This window comes from Myotis lucifugus, unplaced genomic scaffold (assembly GCF_000147115.1).
Source record: "Myotis lucifugus unplaced genomic scaffold, Myoluc2.0 scaffold_22, whole genome shotgun sequence".
Lineage (NCBI taxonomy): Eukaryota > Metazoa > Chordata > Mammalia > Chiroptera > Vespertilionidae > Myotis > Myotis lucifugus.
In genome coordinates, this window is record NW_005871070.1 from 10,957,139 (window position 1) to 10,973,298 (window position 16,160).

At 56.5% G+C, this 16,160-nt stretch overlaps 1 protein-coding gene across 3 annotated transcripts in view; it reads right to left on the minus strand.

Moving 5' to 3' along the window:
• Positions 1 to 2,560: 2,560 nt before the first annotated feature.
• COG7 (component of oligomeric golgi complex 7) overlaps positions 2,561 to 16,160 on the minus strand; it is a 62,473-nt gene continuing 48,873 nt past the window's right edge. The window contains exons 13-18 of one of the 3 annotated variants that reach the window (XM_023751557.1): positions 15,314 to 15,500; positions 13,638 to 13,778; positions 8,483 to 8,566; positions 5,781 to 5,895; positions 4,822 to 4,965; positions 2,561 to 2,969 (exon numbers count right to left, since the gene is read on the minus strand). In XM_023751557.1, the coding sequence (XP_023607325.1) occupies positions 2,803 to 2,969; positions 4,822 to 4,965; positions 5,781 to 5,895; positions 8,483 to 8,566; positions 13,638 to 13,778; positions 15,314 to 15,500 (838 nt within the window). In that variant the 3' untranslated portion in view covers positions 2,561 to 2,802. The remainder of the gene's footprint in view (positions 2,970 to 4,821; positions 4,966 to 5,780; positions 5,896 to 8,482; positions 8,567 to 13,637; positions 13,779 to 15,313; positions 15,501 to 16,160) is intronic. The other 2 variants (XM_006085860.3, XM_023751558.1) reach the window with 2 other exon arrangements.

Sequence of the window (16,160 nt, forward strand, 5' to 3'; positions counted from 1 at the left end):
AAAGGCACGCATCTTGGTTGCAGACTTGATCCCCAACCCGCCAGGGCATGTGTGTGAGGCAGCCAATCGATGTGTCTCTCTCTATCTTTCTCCCCTCCCTCCCACTCTCTAAAACTCAATGGAACAAATATCCTCGGGTGAGGATTAACAAAGAAGAGGGGAGGGGGACACATGGGCTCTTGTGATAAAAGCCCAGGGGCTCACCCAGATCTGGTGGCTTCTCCAGCTGCTGGCTCTACGCCCTTCTGTGTGGACGTCCCTCTCACACAGGTTCTCTCCACCTGCCACTCTCCCCGCCGCCCGGCTCCTCCCTCAGCTCAGCAGCCACAGCCGGAAGCTCCTTTTTTTATTTTATTTTATTGATTTTAGAGAGGAAGGGAGAGGAAGAAAGAGGAAGAGCACCGATGAGAGAGAACCCTTGATCGACTGCCTCCTGCATGCCCAAGCCTGGGCATGGATGCCTGACCAGGAATCAAACAGAACCTCCTGGCTCATAGGTCCTCCTCCACAGCGTCCCGGCAAAAGCCCTGAGAATGCGGCTCTTCTGAACCCATCGATCGCTGTGCCTGGGGGTGGGAGAGGCTCCTGCCAGCCTTGGGCGAACCCAGGGGGGCAGCCCCTTTCCAACACCCTGACAGGCTCTGTTCAGACAGCGTGAGGCAGAGTGGGAGGTGCCGCTTCCTGCCCCGGAGGTGCCTGTAGACGTGAGACGGCGGCTGGCGGGCCACCTGCTGCCCTTCTCTTCGGAAGCACTGAGGGCCCCGGCCTGGAACAGTCGGTGCCAGGCGCTCGGGGCCGGCAGACGGCACTCCTCTCTCTCCAGATGGGGAGACGCACCGTCCTGTTCCCACCCCAGGGCCCACCAGAGCCTCAGGGCTGGAAATTAGGCTGCCAGGGCCCAGACTGCCCAGGAAATGGCAGTCTGTGGCTCCCCCTCCACTCCACAGGGCAGGTCGGCTGCCTGTGCCACGGCCGCTGCCCCTACCGGACCTCAGGGCCCCCTGAGGCAGGGACCATGAGGCCCGCTTCTCAGATTAGGAAATGAGGCTCGGTGAGCTGCCTTTCCCCAGGTCGCGGCTGGGAGGTGGCGAGGCTGGGACTGGAAGCCCAGCGGCACTCCTGGCGGACATTGGCGCAGAGACGGCACAGACATCAGCACGCCGCACTGCCCAGGTTTCTGGCCTCCCTCCTTCCGGGCAGGAGCCAGGCTCCACCTTGCCAGCCCCACGTGGGACCCACAGCAGAAACCAGAGTCCTGTCCTCGGTGTGAGTTCACAGTGTGCTGTTTCCGGGCCAGCAAAACTGGTGCCAGGGCAAACGACAGATGTGCCAGAACCCTGGGTGACCCAGCGAGACAGATCCTGGCGGCCTGGGGCGGGTCCGACCAGGTGGGACCAGGTGGTGCTGCCGGCCTCGCCCTGTGGTCAGGAGCAGGGGGTGCCGGTCACAGGCTCGCTCTAAGCCCGGCCCTGCCACTGGTACTGAGTGACTCCAGGCGAACCCCCTGAACTTCTCCAAACCTCGGTTTCTGTGTGTGACAGGGAGGCTGCTGGGAGGCGGAGGGGAGGAACGGTCCAGTCCCCACAGGGGACCCTGCGAGACACTGGCCCTCCCCTCCCCCTGCTAACAAAGCCCAGTCTGTCCAGGGCTATGATGGCCCAGCCCAGGCAATACATCCTGAGTGCGCTGAGCGGGTTTCTCTGCTGGAGGCGAGGCCCTGGGGCAAGGTCTGCAGGCACGCTGGCTGTCACACTAGGGGAGTCCCTCAGCCTGGCCTGGGGGAGGCTGGGATGCTGCTATGCGTCCCAAGGTGCACAGGGCAGGCCCAATGTCGCTCGCGCCAGGACTGGGAAACCCTGGTACAGCCAGTCCTGTCCCGGCCTTCCCAGCCTCCTTTGCAACTGGGGAGGTACCTGGTGACCAAGAAAATGACCAATGAGGCCTGGGAGGAAGCGGGTGGGGCTCTGCCTCCCCAGGAGAGGGACAGACTTGCTCAGCGCCTCTGCTTCCTGCCCCACCCCTCGTGGTTGCAGGAGCTGCCCTGCCAGGACGAGGACCAGGGAAGGGTCGGGTCAGAGGCTGGGCTTGCTCGTCCACACTGGATCGGTGCCCACCATCTGACACCTGTTACTGAGAAAAATCAACTCCTATTTGTGTGAGTCACTCAGATTACATTATTCTGTTACCTGTAGACCAGTACACTCGTAACAGATACAAAGCTACCGGCAAAAAACCAGAATCCACACCATCTGCACGTTTTAAAAAGGAAAAGCCGGTCCTCATCAGAGGTCCGAGGCCTCGTCGCCCAGCAGCCTCCGGCCCCCTTCACGCCCCGCCGGTGGCCGGTCGGCGCTGTGCCCGCTCTTTGCCAGGTCTTGTCCTTTGGGTCTCGGGGTTGCCCACCCATCTCACCCGGCTGCCTTCCGCCCGATGCCCTCTTGCTCCCTAGTATCTGAAAGTATCTTCTCTGCTGCTCACCTGCCAACCCGCCCTCCCTTTCTCACGGACATCCCCAACGCGCAGAACCAGCCATCCGCTGGAGAGAAAGGAAAGAACGTTCTTGCGTTTCACTGTATTTATTAATTCCACTTTCCAGATCGGGTCATTTAAAAAAATCATCTGAAAATACCGCTCTAATAAATAAACCTCTGATTTACAATGTTTGGGGGTGTTTTTTTTAATCACAAATGAAAGCCTTTTTAAAACCAATTCTGCCCAATCCGGGCAGTTTTAGAGCAAAGCCTCTCTGAAGAGCTGCCGGGCCCGGGCCGCAGCCCCGCCCTCCTCTCAGCCGCGCGGGGGTCAGTAGTCCACGCTCCGCATGGCGGCCACCGTGGCGGCGAGGCGCCGGGGCAGGCCTTTGCTGACCTGCCGGTAGTCCTCGGGCTTGGTTTTCAGCAGCGTCCCGACGTGCTGCAGGGTGCGGGAGGGCTGCAGGCCCAGGGCGTCCATCACGTTGACCAGGTAGTCTGTGGGGTGGGGACAGACTCAGCACAGGCAGGACAGGCCCACCAGGTCTCCCGGGGCCCCCTCGGATACTAAGTGGACCCTGCCCACCCTCCAAATGCTGGGGTCCGCTCTGCCCTCAGCTAGAGGCCTGGACTCCGAGGGAGTTCCTGACTGAGCTGGGCCCGTCCCGCTCCCAGCTGCTGCCCATTGGGCTGCACCTAAGAGGATGGAATGGGGACACAGGCCCGGAGCAGCCTGACGTACTGCGGTGACGGTGATGGGTGCTGCCTTTCCTCCTCCTTCCTGGTGGGGACAGACCTCTGGGAGCCTTTCCTGTCGGGAGGGCTGGAGGCAGCGCCGCCCAGGCCCTTCCTTCTCCCTGACACGGGAGCGCCAGGCAGGTCTGCCTCTTCCCGTGTCTCCTTCTGAGGCCCTGCTCGGCCCCGGCCGGCTGGCTGAGGTCCGGCTCAGGGGGAGCTGCTTCCCAGGAGGCAGCCTCCACCAGTCAGGCACCTGCCTCCTGCACAGCTTGTCCCCACAGCTGAGCTCCACTCGCCGGAGCCAGGGGCTGCGAAGTGAAGCCCAGGCCCATCACGACCTTCTCTGTTTGGCCAGCGGATGGTTTGAGGCTTGTTTCTGTTAACACGGAACCTGAACGTCTTTAAGGGGCCGTGCGCTGCCACAGACCTCACCCATCTCTATCGTGCCACAGCCTGAGTGTCACACCTCGGCGGCCTCCTCCCGGCCCCAGCACACGCCCCAGGACCAGCGCCGGGGCACAGGCACTGCCCACAGCCCAATTCCTAGCACTCCGGCCAGCACGGACAGTACTCCCCCCCCCACACGGAAGGAGGATCACCAGGAGGGGAGCGTAACAGGGAGCGGAAATAATGTGAACTGAAATCCAGGGCAACCCCAAGCTCAGCTCGCTCTCTATCCGCTGGTTCTCTGCTCGGTGCCCCTGCTGCACTGACGGGGCACCAAGGAGGCGCACGCGCCCGTGACGTGGCAAGGCGCTGCCTCCCGCGGCAATTGCTGAGCTCACTGCCAAGGGTGCAGCTCAGGGCCCAGGAGTCTGGGCTCCAGGCCGGGCTCCCACTGGCTGCTTTGGGCCCGGGAGGAGGGCATCACTTGTAGCTCTCCTTCAGCAAAACCAGAGGCTGGCTGGGCCCTGTGCTCATCAGGTCAGAGCCCTGCTGGGCCCCTGCCACCCTGGCCCTGAGCACCCCGGGCTGCCCCAGGCAAGCAGTGGAATGACACCAGGAGACTGGGGACACTCCCGTCGCCTGCCCACAGCACAAACCTCAGCACCACCTGCAAGATGGGCGCCAGCAGGAGTGGGTGGGCACATGCCTCTCTGCCCGGAGGCGGGCAGGGACTCTGGGACTCCAGGTGTCTCATTACACAACTGCCCTGAGCCTCCATTTCCCTATCAGCATGATGGGGGCGAGAGGGCCTCACAGGGGAGTTTGAAGATTGCGTAAGGCAACGGGCGTGAGGGCTTGGCGCGGCACCTGGCAGCCTGGTGTGTAGTAAGAGCTTAACCAAGGCTAGTTTGAGGGAGTTCTATAAATGGGACAGAAGGCCGGGTGGGCGAGGCAGCAGCTCGCGGAAGCTGCCCTAGTGCCTCAGCCTCAGCCGCCTGTCAGAACCCCTCCCACACTCCCCAAGTGCAGATGTCTGGGCTCCACCCAGGCTAAGTCAGAAGCCCTGGGGACGGGGCCTGGAGAAGCGACTGCATTTTTGAAAGCTTGAGGGCCACGTTGGCACTCGACGTCACGAGGAGACCTGGGAGGAGACGCCTGGAGGCTGGGGGCTGACGGTTGCCGTGGGCCAGAGCTGTCCCTTCTCCCGCCCAGCTGGGGGACCCACCAATGTCAGTGGCCAGCTGCTTGGTGGAGTGCGGGGTGAGCTCGGGGATCTGGAGGATCACGTCACAGTAGGTCTGCATCGTGGCTCTGGCGATCGAGCCCAGCCAGTTGTCAGCCATGTTGTCCAGCTCGGGCAATTCATCCCCTGGAAAGGGAGAGTGAATCAGCAAACTCACCGAGCCTGCTCGGGAAAGACCCTCTGCAGCAGCGGTTACACCCACAGCCGTGGCGCCCTCGGGCAATGGAGCCTCAGGCGGGGCGAGTGTGGGCGTCCGCTTGCCACATGCACACCAGGAGGAGCATCGAGCAGAGTGCAGACGTGTGCTAAGCAGTGCCACCCACAGGGCACATGTGAGAGGGCCCTGCTCACGAAGCACGTGAACATGGGGATGCAGCAGGCGGGGGAGGGCAGTGGGTTTCATCACCCCATCCCCATCACGTGCATGTGTGTGTGCGTGTGTCTGTGTGCGTGTCTGTGTGAAAATTTCTATGAAAAAATGTTCTCTAAATTTTTTAAACTTAAAAAGCATATTTAGCAAATAGATAAAAATAAAAAACGCTTATATAACCTCACAGCCTTCAATGACTACTTCTGACATTTTGGTGTACACATATCTTTTACATACAAGAGAGAAATATATTCTTGTAAGACATTTCAGATAACACAGAAGTAGAGCAAAAAGCAAGCAGTTCCCTCCCACTCCCCACTGACCCAGCACACACCCTGAGACCTGTTCCCACGGTTTCACATGCCTGTGTTTTCACATGCCTGTGCACGTAGGCAAATACACAAGCGAAAGTGACTGTGTTATTTTGCATACCCCAAGCTTTCTCAGTCACTGCCTGATCCTCAGAAACCGTTTCGGCGGGCCTGGGAGAGCCGTGTGGGATGCGGCCAGGGTGCCGAGTGGGCGTGTCCTCGCACCTCCAGGCCTCAAGCCCTCCCTACAGATGTCTCACCTTGCTCGGGAGGGAACGGCAGCTTTCCCGCGTGCAGCGCCAGCTCCAAGGCAGAGTCCTCCTGAGTCACAAACGGCTCCAGGTTCAGAGGAAGGGACATGATATACTGCCCGATCTGAAACAGAAGCACACAGGTGACTTCAGGAGGCACACCTGTGTGAAGACAAGTGACGGACACACTGCTAGCCCTGGGCAGCCCAAGGCCAGTCCTCGTGTGTGCTAACACTGCGCATGGCCACACCAGGGCGGTGTGCATGCAGGGCCGACCGTCCTTCTCCCCGGGGGCTCAGTATTTCTGGAACACTCAGCACAAGCTCCCCTCCAATGAGGTAACGGGCACCGGAGCGCTTTGGACAGCTTGTAGCACTTGTGTCAACACCAGTAATAACTGCTCGCAGGTGAAAAGCCAGAAGGCACTACGTCCACAGCAATGGCCAGCAAACCCTGCCCCAGATCTAGACCACAGTCTCTGCCTTCTAGGCGATTTAAACAGGTGAAGGAAGTAATTTTTTTTGGGGGGGGGGGCCATTTATGATTATAAATTAATTTGAAGGGAAAACTATATTGTCTTCATAATACCAACTCTAGGAAATGAAGACAAAGCCTTATTGGCTGGTGGGGAACTGGAGAAGGTCGGGCTCTAAGCCCTTCGGGACAAACCATAAGAAACACAGTGCCTGCCCGGTGTTCGCCAGGTCCACGTGGCTGTTGCCGTGAATATACTCTAGACTAAACACCTGTTTCCATTACTGCTCAGAACCGGTTTGTGTGTTAAGTATAACATAAGGTTGATTCCCAGGTTATGACAATATAATATTATATTTTAACATGGTCTGTGAGCCTATTGTTGCTTTTTTTGGCTCCATATTCATTCCAGACACTCGTCTCCACTGAGCGTTAACGGGAACTCTGAAAGCTCAGGTCTGAGGGCTCTGCACCTGGCCTCACACGCACCTACCCAGTGGCAGGTCCTCCTGAGAGCACGGCCTCCGGAAGTGAGCAGACTCCAAAATGTACCCGCCCAGGGACCACGTGCGACTACACCCTCGCCCCGACACTGCCCGTGGCTGGCTGCAGTGAGTCTGCGCGTCCCATGGTCCATCCAGCTAACAAAATCCCGACTGGCCGGCCTCCCTCTAAACAGGCCGCAGTGTTTTCCCCGTTCACTTACTGAGTGTGGTTTTTCACAGGAACCGGACAAGTGGCCCCTTCACTCACTGAAAACAACCACTGTCCTTTCTGCTTGAAAATCACAGCAGATCCCTTACTTTCCGCAAGGTCGCAGGGAGAGAAGGGTGCTGATTTCCAGGGCTCCGATTTCTCCCCTCAGCAAGCACTTAATTCCACTCAGCAAGCACTTCCTGAACACCTACTGTGTGCACAGACCCCAGGCATATTCTGTACTTGGTACACCCTTCATTGGTACCACACCTTTGGCTAAATTCAGACCCAGTTTTATTCAAAATAAACCACCACCATTGTACCAGTGTCACCTTTAAGCTTTACACAGCATTATCTCCTGTTTCACCCCTTTGGAATGCTCCCATAGTTCTGCATAGGTGAGGGCATTCACCAACGAGGCAGGTCCTTTGTTATAAAATGTCAATAATCTGACATCTCGAACATGCATCCCTCGGCCGTGGGCCGTGGGCTTGCTGTGGTTCTGAGACTCCCCGAGTGCAGATTCCTCACAGGAGCTCTGTCCGCATTCCCTCCGGAAACCCCTGTGGACAGGGAAGCTACCACGCACGTACTCGCAAGCACCGCTGATGGTGTGAGGGTAGCTCAGCGCTCCGGGAGCACGACGGCCCGGGCAGCTGGCTCTGCCAGGGCCCTGGCTCCTTCACCTCTGGGACGAGGAGCTCACACTCACTGCCACGGCCGTGGCGAGGATGAAACTAACACTGTGCGATACGCGCATGAAGCACCTGGCGTCCTAACCCAGCTGCGTGGAGAAATGGCCTCCCGCCCCACTCCCGCCCGAGCCCCGTGCTGGCCGTGCACCACCTCAAGCACCAATCCGCACCGAGCTGCACAGTGCCTGCCTGGGGAGTGCTCCTTCCACCCCGGGCCCAGCAGGAGGGCAAGGCCGTGCCTAGAAACGCATCCCAGCCTCCTTACTCCTCTACACTTTTGAGGTCAATTCCATAACCTCTAAAGTTGCTTTTAGCAACATGGTGTCCCGTATTAATTTTTACTGTAATGCATATGTCTCGATTCTAAAAATGAGATCGCTCCCACTGGTGTCACAGAGCAGGAAATCGGGTAACACCCTGGAAAACAGGAGGACAATGGCTGCCACCCGGGACTCACACACTCCCAGTGGACAGAGAGTGGGGTGCCATCCTCCCGCCAGTGGCGTCACCCACTCCTAACGCACAGCCTCTACTTCAGCCTCTACTTTAAAAGTCCAGTGTGTCTATTACAACAGTCATAGCTTATGTGGGGGAGGCGTCTAAAGTGAGAGCGTGGGGCTTCCCAAATCCAACCTTCCCACTGGACTCACTCTGCTGCCGCAGGTACTGACTCGCCTCCCATTAGGGGGGTGGGGGAGGGGAGGCAGCGTGCCAGGTTCGGAAAGCAGCATGTTTCCCAGCTGATTTCCTTAAAGTCCTGGACAGGAACGGCCTAGATAGAATGACAACCCAAGGGGAGGCCTGAGAGGCTGTGACCACCGCTGGGCGAAGCACAGGAGCTCTTACGTTGCTGATGTACTCCAGGGGGGTGAGGCTGAAGGTGGGCAGGGCGTCCGTCAGGGTCTCTCCAATGCCCGCGGTGCTCCAGCTCTGGGGGGAGAGGAGGGTCAGTGTCAGCACCGGCAGCACCAGAGAGGGAGCGGCCCCGAGGGCGAAGGGCGCACTCCCACAGGCCTCACCTGCTCGGAGCTGGCAGACCAGGGGCTTCCCTTCTTTAAACTATGACCTTGAGGCCCGCACAGGCCTTCAGAGCTCATGCCTACGGAGCCACGCAAGAGGGCTCCCACCTCCTCCGCTGGATTATTCCGTGGGAGCCAAGGCCTTACTTCTCCCTCCGAACGTGAAATGAGTTGGCTTCTTCTGCTCTGAGTTTTTCTACTGGGTGGGGGCAACAGGCACAAGTCGTGGGGCACAGGCAGCCTCACTCACTCCTGGGTCTCCAGCGCTCTGAAAAGGCTAGGACACCCCAAATCTGCCTCAGCACCCACAATTGGGGAGGGAGGCTTGGGAAGCCCTTTCTGGCTGCAGGAATACCCACACCACACTGCTAAGTTGGAGCTACTGCTCTCATTTCCACCCGCCTTCTGGACCCAGTCCTCACCGGGCTCAGAACTCAGAGGGGAGGGAAGGCAAGCAGTCCCAATCCCCAGCTGCCGTCCTCTATGTGAGCCCTGACTGGGCCGACCTCGGCACCAGCACGTCCTCCTTCATCATTTAAAGTGGGGGTGTCTACAGTGTCACTGCGTGAGCCCCTCACGTTTTCCATAGTTAGGCAAATCGCCGGCACACACATGGTTACAGAGCTCAGCTTGGCACACCCTCACACGTAAAGCTCATTTCTTCATTCCACCTGAGTCACCCTAAAGCCGGCCTGGAAAACAAGGCCGCTCTGGCTGACTCCTGGAGTGGCTCCCGAGGTCACGCTGCGGCTCTCCTGCCACCTGATGCCGATCCGGTGGCCTGATCCTTTAAGTAGCGTTCTGGGAAGGCAGTGACCACATCCACCCTGGCTTCCGCCCAAGCTCAGCCGCCATCCTCCCGTGCTCTCCAGCACAGGATCTGCCTAATGTTCTTCACTCTAGACAAGTTCTCTTCCTCTCCCTGCCCTACAATTCTCTAAACTCCGTGTTCTTGCTTGAGAACCCTCACTTTTCTTTCCAAATGTCCTACTTCTTTTCAGTTAACTCCCACCCCACTGAGAAGGAACACCCGATCACCCACAAGGACCAAGTGCCTGTGACGTGCTGGGCTTTGCAGAGAGCAGACAAAGAAATCGCCCCACACGCATCCACTCGGGCTCCCTCTTCAGGAGGTCTCGGTGGCAGATGCAATAAACGTTCAGAGCAGCAAGAGCTCAGAGCGACTGGAGAAGGGGCTGGCCACAGGATGCGTGAGGTGACGAGAGACGGCTAGAAGGAGAACGCCAGGCTAAGAGAAGGCTTTACCTTCGAGAAATACATTGCAAAGGGAGGGGGGAGAGAAACAGAGAAAAATGGAGCTGGTAGATATGGAAGCGAAAGAGGCGTGTCTTAGGTGGGACGATGGAACGGGTGGCTAGGAGTTGACCATGGTGAAGCAGGTGCTGAGGACATGGAGCTCACTGTCCTCTTCTCTATTTTTGCATATGTGTCAAAATTTCCATAATGAACAAGTTTTTCAATAGACTATGATCCTGGCCCAAGTGAGCTCAGGAAGAGTTTTGGGCGGCGAGAGACCAAAATTTCATAGAGCAAAGCTTTATGAAAATTAATGCAGCAACGCTGAGGAGGACTGAAGGTGGGAGGCAGAGAGAAAGCTCAAGAAACAGCTCGAGGCAATGAGAGCCTGGACCAGGGCAGTGGCCCTGGGAACAGATGGGAACCACACTTAAACAGAAGGACGACCCGGGCCAGTGTGCTCAGTGGTTAGAATGCGGGCCTGTGCACCAAGGGGTCAGAGTTCAATCCCAGTCAAGGGCACATACCTGGGTTGCGGGCGGAGGGGTGTCCCTCAGCCCGCCCTGCACCCTCTCACAATCCAGAACCCCTCAGACATCCCTCTCACAATCCAGGACCACTAGCTCCTAACTGCTCACCTGCCTGCCTGCCTCATCGCCCCTAGCCCCTCTGTCTGCCTGCCTCATCGCCCCTAACCCATCTGCCTGCCTGCCTCATCGCCCTAGCCCCTCTGCCTGCCTGCCTCATCGCCCCTAACCACTCTGTCTGCTTGCCTCATTGCCCCTAACCACTCTGCCTGCCTGCCTGATTGCCCCTAACTGCTCACCTGCCTGCCTGATCACCCCTAACCGCCTCTGCCTCGGCCCCTGCCATGGTGGCTTCGTCTGGAAGGACGTCCGGAATGACACCTGGAAGGTCATTCAGCTGTCTGGTCTAATTAACATATTACACTTTTATTATTATAGATTTCCTTCAAATGGGTTTTTCTATCCATCTGTTACCAGGTAATACAGCTAAACCTCAACAATCTATTTTGAAATGGAATAGAGTGTGGGTTTATATTCCTGTCATGTAAAAGGGTGGTACAACTGACCAGCAAACATTAAAAACAAACATTCAATGACCAGGGTTTAATTTTCAAATCCTTAAAACCAGAGTGTTTGCCTCTGTGCTGTGCTTCCGTGCTGGCACAGGCGGAGAGCGCCTGCCCCCACGCCCACGCCAGAGGCGCGGTGCTGAGGCCCAACCAAAGGCCAGAGCCCAGCAGCCCAGAAGCAACCCCCACAATGAGCTCGGGATGCAGAGGGGGAGGGCAGGTGGGGACTCCACACCCGCTCCATGGAGAGCTAGGACGGAGAATGAGGATTTCAGAGCAGAAGGTCAAGATTTTTCAGCTGCGACCCAATAAAATAACAACAGGAACCAAGCCTGGAGTAAGGGAGGGAGACAGGAGCTGTGAGGATGCTGACTCCTCGCCTCTCAGGGCAGGTGAACCTGTGTCAACCTCTGTCTAAACTGAAGTGTGAGCTCTGGCCAATGTGGCTCAGTTGGCTGGGCGTCACCCTGGGCCTCGAGAGGCTCCAGTTCGGTTCCTGGTCAGGGCACATGCCCGGGGTGTGCACTCATCTCCCGTCAGGGTGTGCATGGGAGGCAACTGATGGATAACTGATGGATGTTTCTCCCTCTCTCCCTCTCCCTTCCTCCCTCTCTCTCTCAAATCAATAAAAACACAGAAATAAATAAATTAAATTAAATGGCAGCGTGATCAGCAAAGACAATGACTTCGATCTCTAATAGTTTCCATAATCTTTTTTTCCTTAACCTTGGAGAGATCTGGGAACTAATTTCTTTTTTCTTTTTTTTGGTTAATCCTCACCCAAGGATGTTTTTTCCCATTGATTTTTAGAGGGGGTGAAAGGAGGGAGGAGGAGAGAGAGACATCAATGTGAGAGAGACATAGCAACTGGTTGCCTCCTGCATGTGCCCCTACGGTGTCTGGGGATGAACCCCACAACCCAAGTATGTGCCCTTGACCAGGACTCGAATCTGTGACCCTTCAGTGTACAGGCCGACCCTCTAACTACTGAGCATACCGGCCAGGGCTTGGAACTAATTTCTTTTGTAATGAAAAAACTAGCAACTCAAGTTTAAACATTCCTTTGGTTTCCTTTATCTTCTTTTTCTAGTTAAATTCAAATAAAATTTATATGGTATATGTTTTTTATTTTTTAAGAACAGCCTGGCTGTCCAGTTGCACTTCCTCCTGTAGTGCCGTGCAGCCTTCGCCATGTGGGCAGACATGGAGAGAAGTCTGGGTGGACGAACAAATGTTCACACTGCTTATTTCTAGGTGTTGGGATTCTGCAAGGGTTTGCTTTTTCCTTCACACCTTCCTTTATTGCTTAATTTCTAAAAATAAATGTAGATATTTTTTATTTTTTAAATTCTCATTCCTCTTAAAAAATGAGAACCACAGAAAGAAAGAAAACCACCCCTTGTGAAGCATCTACTCATTTCGCGGCCATTGTGCTCAATTCCATCATATACAAAATTTCCCTTAATCCTCGCTCATCTGCATGGTGAGAATGAATGGGTGTCCCCATTTACAGATGAGGAGATGAGGTCACAGAGGAAGTAGCAGCCTCGGCCCTGTGACCCAAAGCCACGCACGGCAAGTGCCCAGGGATAGCACTGGTCATCGACATCACTTCCACTGCACTGTGACGGCATGGCTGTCTTCCAATCTCACCCCCGCCCCAACCATGCAAGACATGTACAGTCTGGCTAGAGTAGATCTCATGGCATCTGCATAGACGAATCATTAAAAGAATCACAGAATTCCAGGGAGGAAAGAACCCTGAAATCGTGTAGTTGAACCAGGTCCTTGGATAGATGGAGACAGATGCCGCGGGGGGGCTGAGACTTGCCAAGGGCACAGTGAACGCTTGTGCCCGGCCTGTATGATTTCAGGGAGGCAGCAGGAAGCCAAGAACTTGTAATTATGTCAAACTCATTCTTGCTGCTTCCTAAAAGGAGCCCCTCGTTATTAAATCCCCATAATTGGATCTTTCCCAAAAAACTATTTTTAAAAAAAAGCCAAATCCTAACAGAACTGAGGAGACGGTGAGAGATGAACCAGGGGATGGTCCCAGGAATCCAAAGGAAAGCGATGAGATCAGGACCGGGAGACTGAGCCAGTAGAGAAAGAATGGCTGGTGGGCAATTCCTTGAGAAGGAATCAGGACAACCAGGAGAGAGAAGTGGGGGAGGGAGGACGGCCAAGGAGGAACGGCCTCCAGGGCAGAGCAGAGCCCTCCAGCCCCTCCAGCCCCCAGGTCGAACCTGGGGAGCAGTCTCCTGAGTGAAGTCCCAGAACCAACTCTCCCGAAAGGCCGGTGGCATGACGAAAACAACCTCACAAGACACTCAGCTCCTCGACCTGCCCTGCCCAGCCCAGCCAGGCGCCCGGGCTCCCTACTCCCCTCGGAGGGCACAGCCACGCTCCTGATGGCTGAAGTTAATCGAGCAAGAGTAATCATCCCAAGAAACGCCTGGAAATACTGCACCACAGTCACCGCAATTAAGATAAGGAATTCTTGGCAAGCAGTGAGCTGCCTCTGAGCAGGGGGACTCCTTGCTCTGGGAGTCCACGCAGGCCCCTCCTGAAGCTTTGGGGGAGCAGGGAGAATGTTCCTGGGAAGGAGGCAGGGCGGTGGGAGACTCACTTCCATCTTGGGAATGAGCAGCAGCTGCTGTTTGATGCGCAGGAAAACTGAGTCGAAGGCCAGCTGGTGGGCCTGCTGGTTGAGCCGAGTCAGGGCTGCTCGGGAGGCAGACAGCAGGTTGTGGTTGCCGGACCCTTTCTCCTAAGATAAGAACATGCAAAAGGCACTTGTTAGGCCCGGAGTCCAGCCCAGGCATTGGCTAGTTAGACATTCTGAAAAGCCACTGAGAGGAAAACAGTGAGGGGTGCTAGACAACAGGGGTTCCCAAAGCAGGACCCGGGAGCACAGGCCCATTGGAAGACACGGCTCCACCCCAGAACTACTGACTTGGAGTCAGCAGCGTGCAGGAGCCCAGCAATCATTTTTAAAATCACTTTTCCAGGTGATTCTGATGCAGCTGAGCTAACCCAGGTTCGTGGGTTGGCAGTTTAGGAAAAACTGACCTGACTGTCCCTCAGGGATAAAGGAACAGGGAAAACCCGATCAGAAGTGTCATGTACAGACCAGAGTGATGGACAAAGCCCTGACCCCCACGAGGTCAGGTCAAGTACACTGGGCTGCAGGCCAGAGCGTGCACAGCCTGCGCAAGCCCCGGGAATTCCATCAGCCTGAGAGTGCAGAGATGGAAAATGGAGCCTGAGTTTTGCTATTATAAATGAACTGATTACAAGAAACAGAAATAAATCAGATCAGCAATAAAGATAAGCGGAGCTGCTGTACCCTAACCGCAGAAGCACAGATGACTGACTTGCAGAACTGCTTGAACAAGGCTTTGTCACGCTCCAGAGCAGTCATCCTGTGGACCATGGTGCAGGCTCCGGGAGCGGGGCGAGGAGAGCAACAGAAGCACCTGCAATCTCCGCAGAGCCTAAGGCCCGTCAGGATATTCTAGATTGCGCTCGGTGCTACGCGAGCAATGTCTCCTCTGCCTCTTACCGAGAGATGAGCTTCAAACCAGACAGCGGATACGGGGACGGGGGGCGGGGGTCGGGGGGAGGGTGGGGGGAGGAGATGACGCTGGGAAGGATGCCTGTGGCCTTCTGGGAACTGGGGCTCATTTGCAGGAAGCTGTGCGACTCATTCCCTTTGTTGGGAGGTCCTTCTATCCCTAAACCCAAGGGTTTAAGCTCAAAGTCAAGGGCAGCTTTGTGGTAGACACACTAAGACTCTGAAGGACCAGTGAGCAGGGCACTGTCCCCAAGTCCTCATTTGCCTCCTGCAGGAACTTGCACCAAAGGAGCGAGTGGCCTGGTCCTCTCCATCCTCGCTCCTCTCTGGGCTGGGGTCCACCTTTCCGGGTCTGCCCACCGGCAGGCAGTACACACTGTGGTCCCCCCTCTGCCATTCAGTAAAAGGGGACCAGGAGCTGCTGAAGGTTTAACACTGGAGGGAAGTACAGCAAGCTCATTTGGCCGCAGATCGAAAGCCACACTCTCCAGCCTACCTTTGTCAGTACTAATGCTCCAGCCACCCGACTCCTACATCTTTGTTGTAATTGGTTCCAACCCAGTCTAGTGCTTAGCCCCTCAAAGCCACGACATTAATGAGACAGAGAGGTGGCAGCAGGACATGCCACGGCCCCACGCCCACACGGGGCCAGAAAGCCAGGATCAGGGAAAGGTGAGTGACAATGGAATGCTTTCATGGGCAAGAATGCCATCAATCTGGTCTCATACCTTGAGGGTATATAGCATTTCCATTAAGCTGGCGTATTCGGCAGGGCTGTCCTTCTGGAGGTAATTATATTCCTGCCACGGGTTCTTGGCAGAGCTCTTCCTGTCCGTCAGGATGCTGTCGTGAACCGCGCTCAGGCTCCGGGGGCTGTAGGCGTCAGACAGGTACTTCCCGGCCGTGGACAGAATCCTGCAAGGGCAGTGGGGAGCATGACACCCCAGGGCTTTGTATGGAAGTGCCTTCTTGAAGCATTCATGCTGCTCCTTACTCCATCCCAGCATACCTGAGGCAGGTGGACTTAGGGTCCATTTTACAAGGAAATGAAGGCGTCCGTCCCCAGGGGGAGTGAGCTGGTCGCAGGCACACAATAGACACCAGGTGATGCTCTTTGCTGATGAACACTCACTCCTCCAGAAGATGCTGTCTTCCTAACAGGACAGGCAGCTACAGGGCCCGTCCCTCACTGCCATGGGGACCCCGCACTTTCTGTGTGGGCCTTCCTTCCACATGCCCATCACTGGGTGGGCTAGTCAGAGCCCTGGGAGCGGCCAGCACCTCAGTTCCAGGGACGCCGGGCAGGGCGGTGGGACAGCTGGTCCCAGAGAGCTGACAACAGCAGACTGCACGCCCCCCATGCAGGACGCGCCGTCACTCAGTGTCAGTGTCACTGAAGTCTGCCTTCATGGTTAGGTGCTAGGGGGTCTCCTTGGAGAAGCTGGCCCTCCCCGGCTTCTCGAAGAAAGGAAAGTGCCTCCAGGAGACTCGATGACCAGCCCCAGTGCTGCGGGGGAAGCTGGAGTTCTGTCTCCAACAGGATGACCTGCCCGGGACGCTGAAAAGCCTCCACTT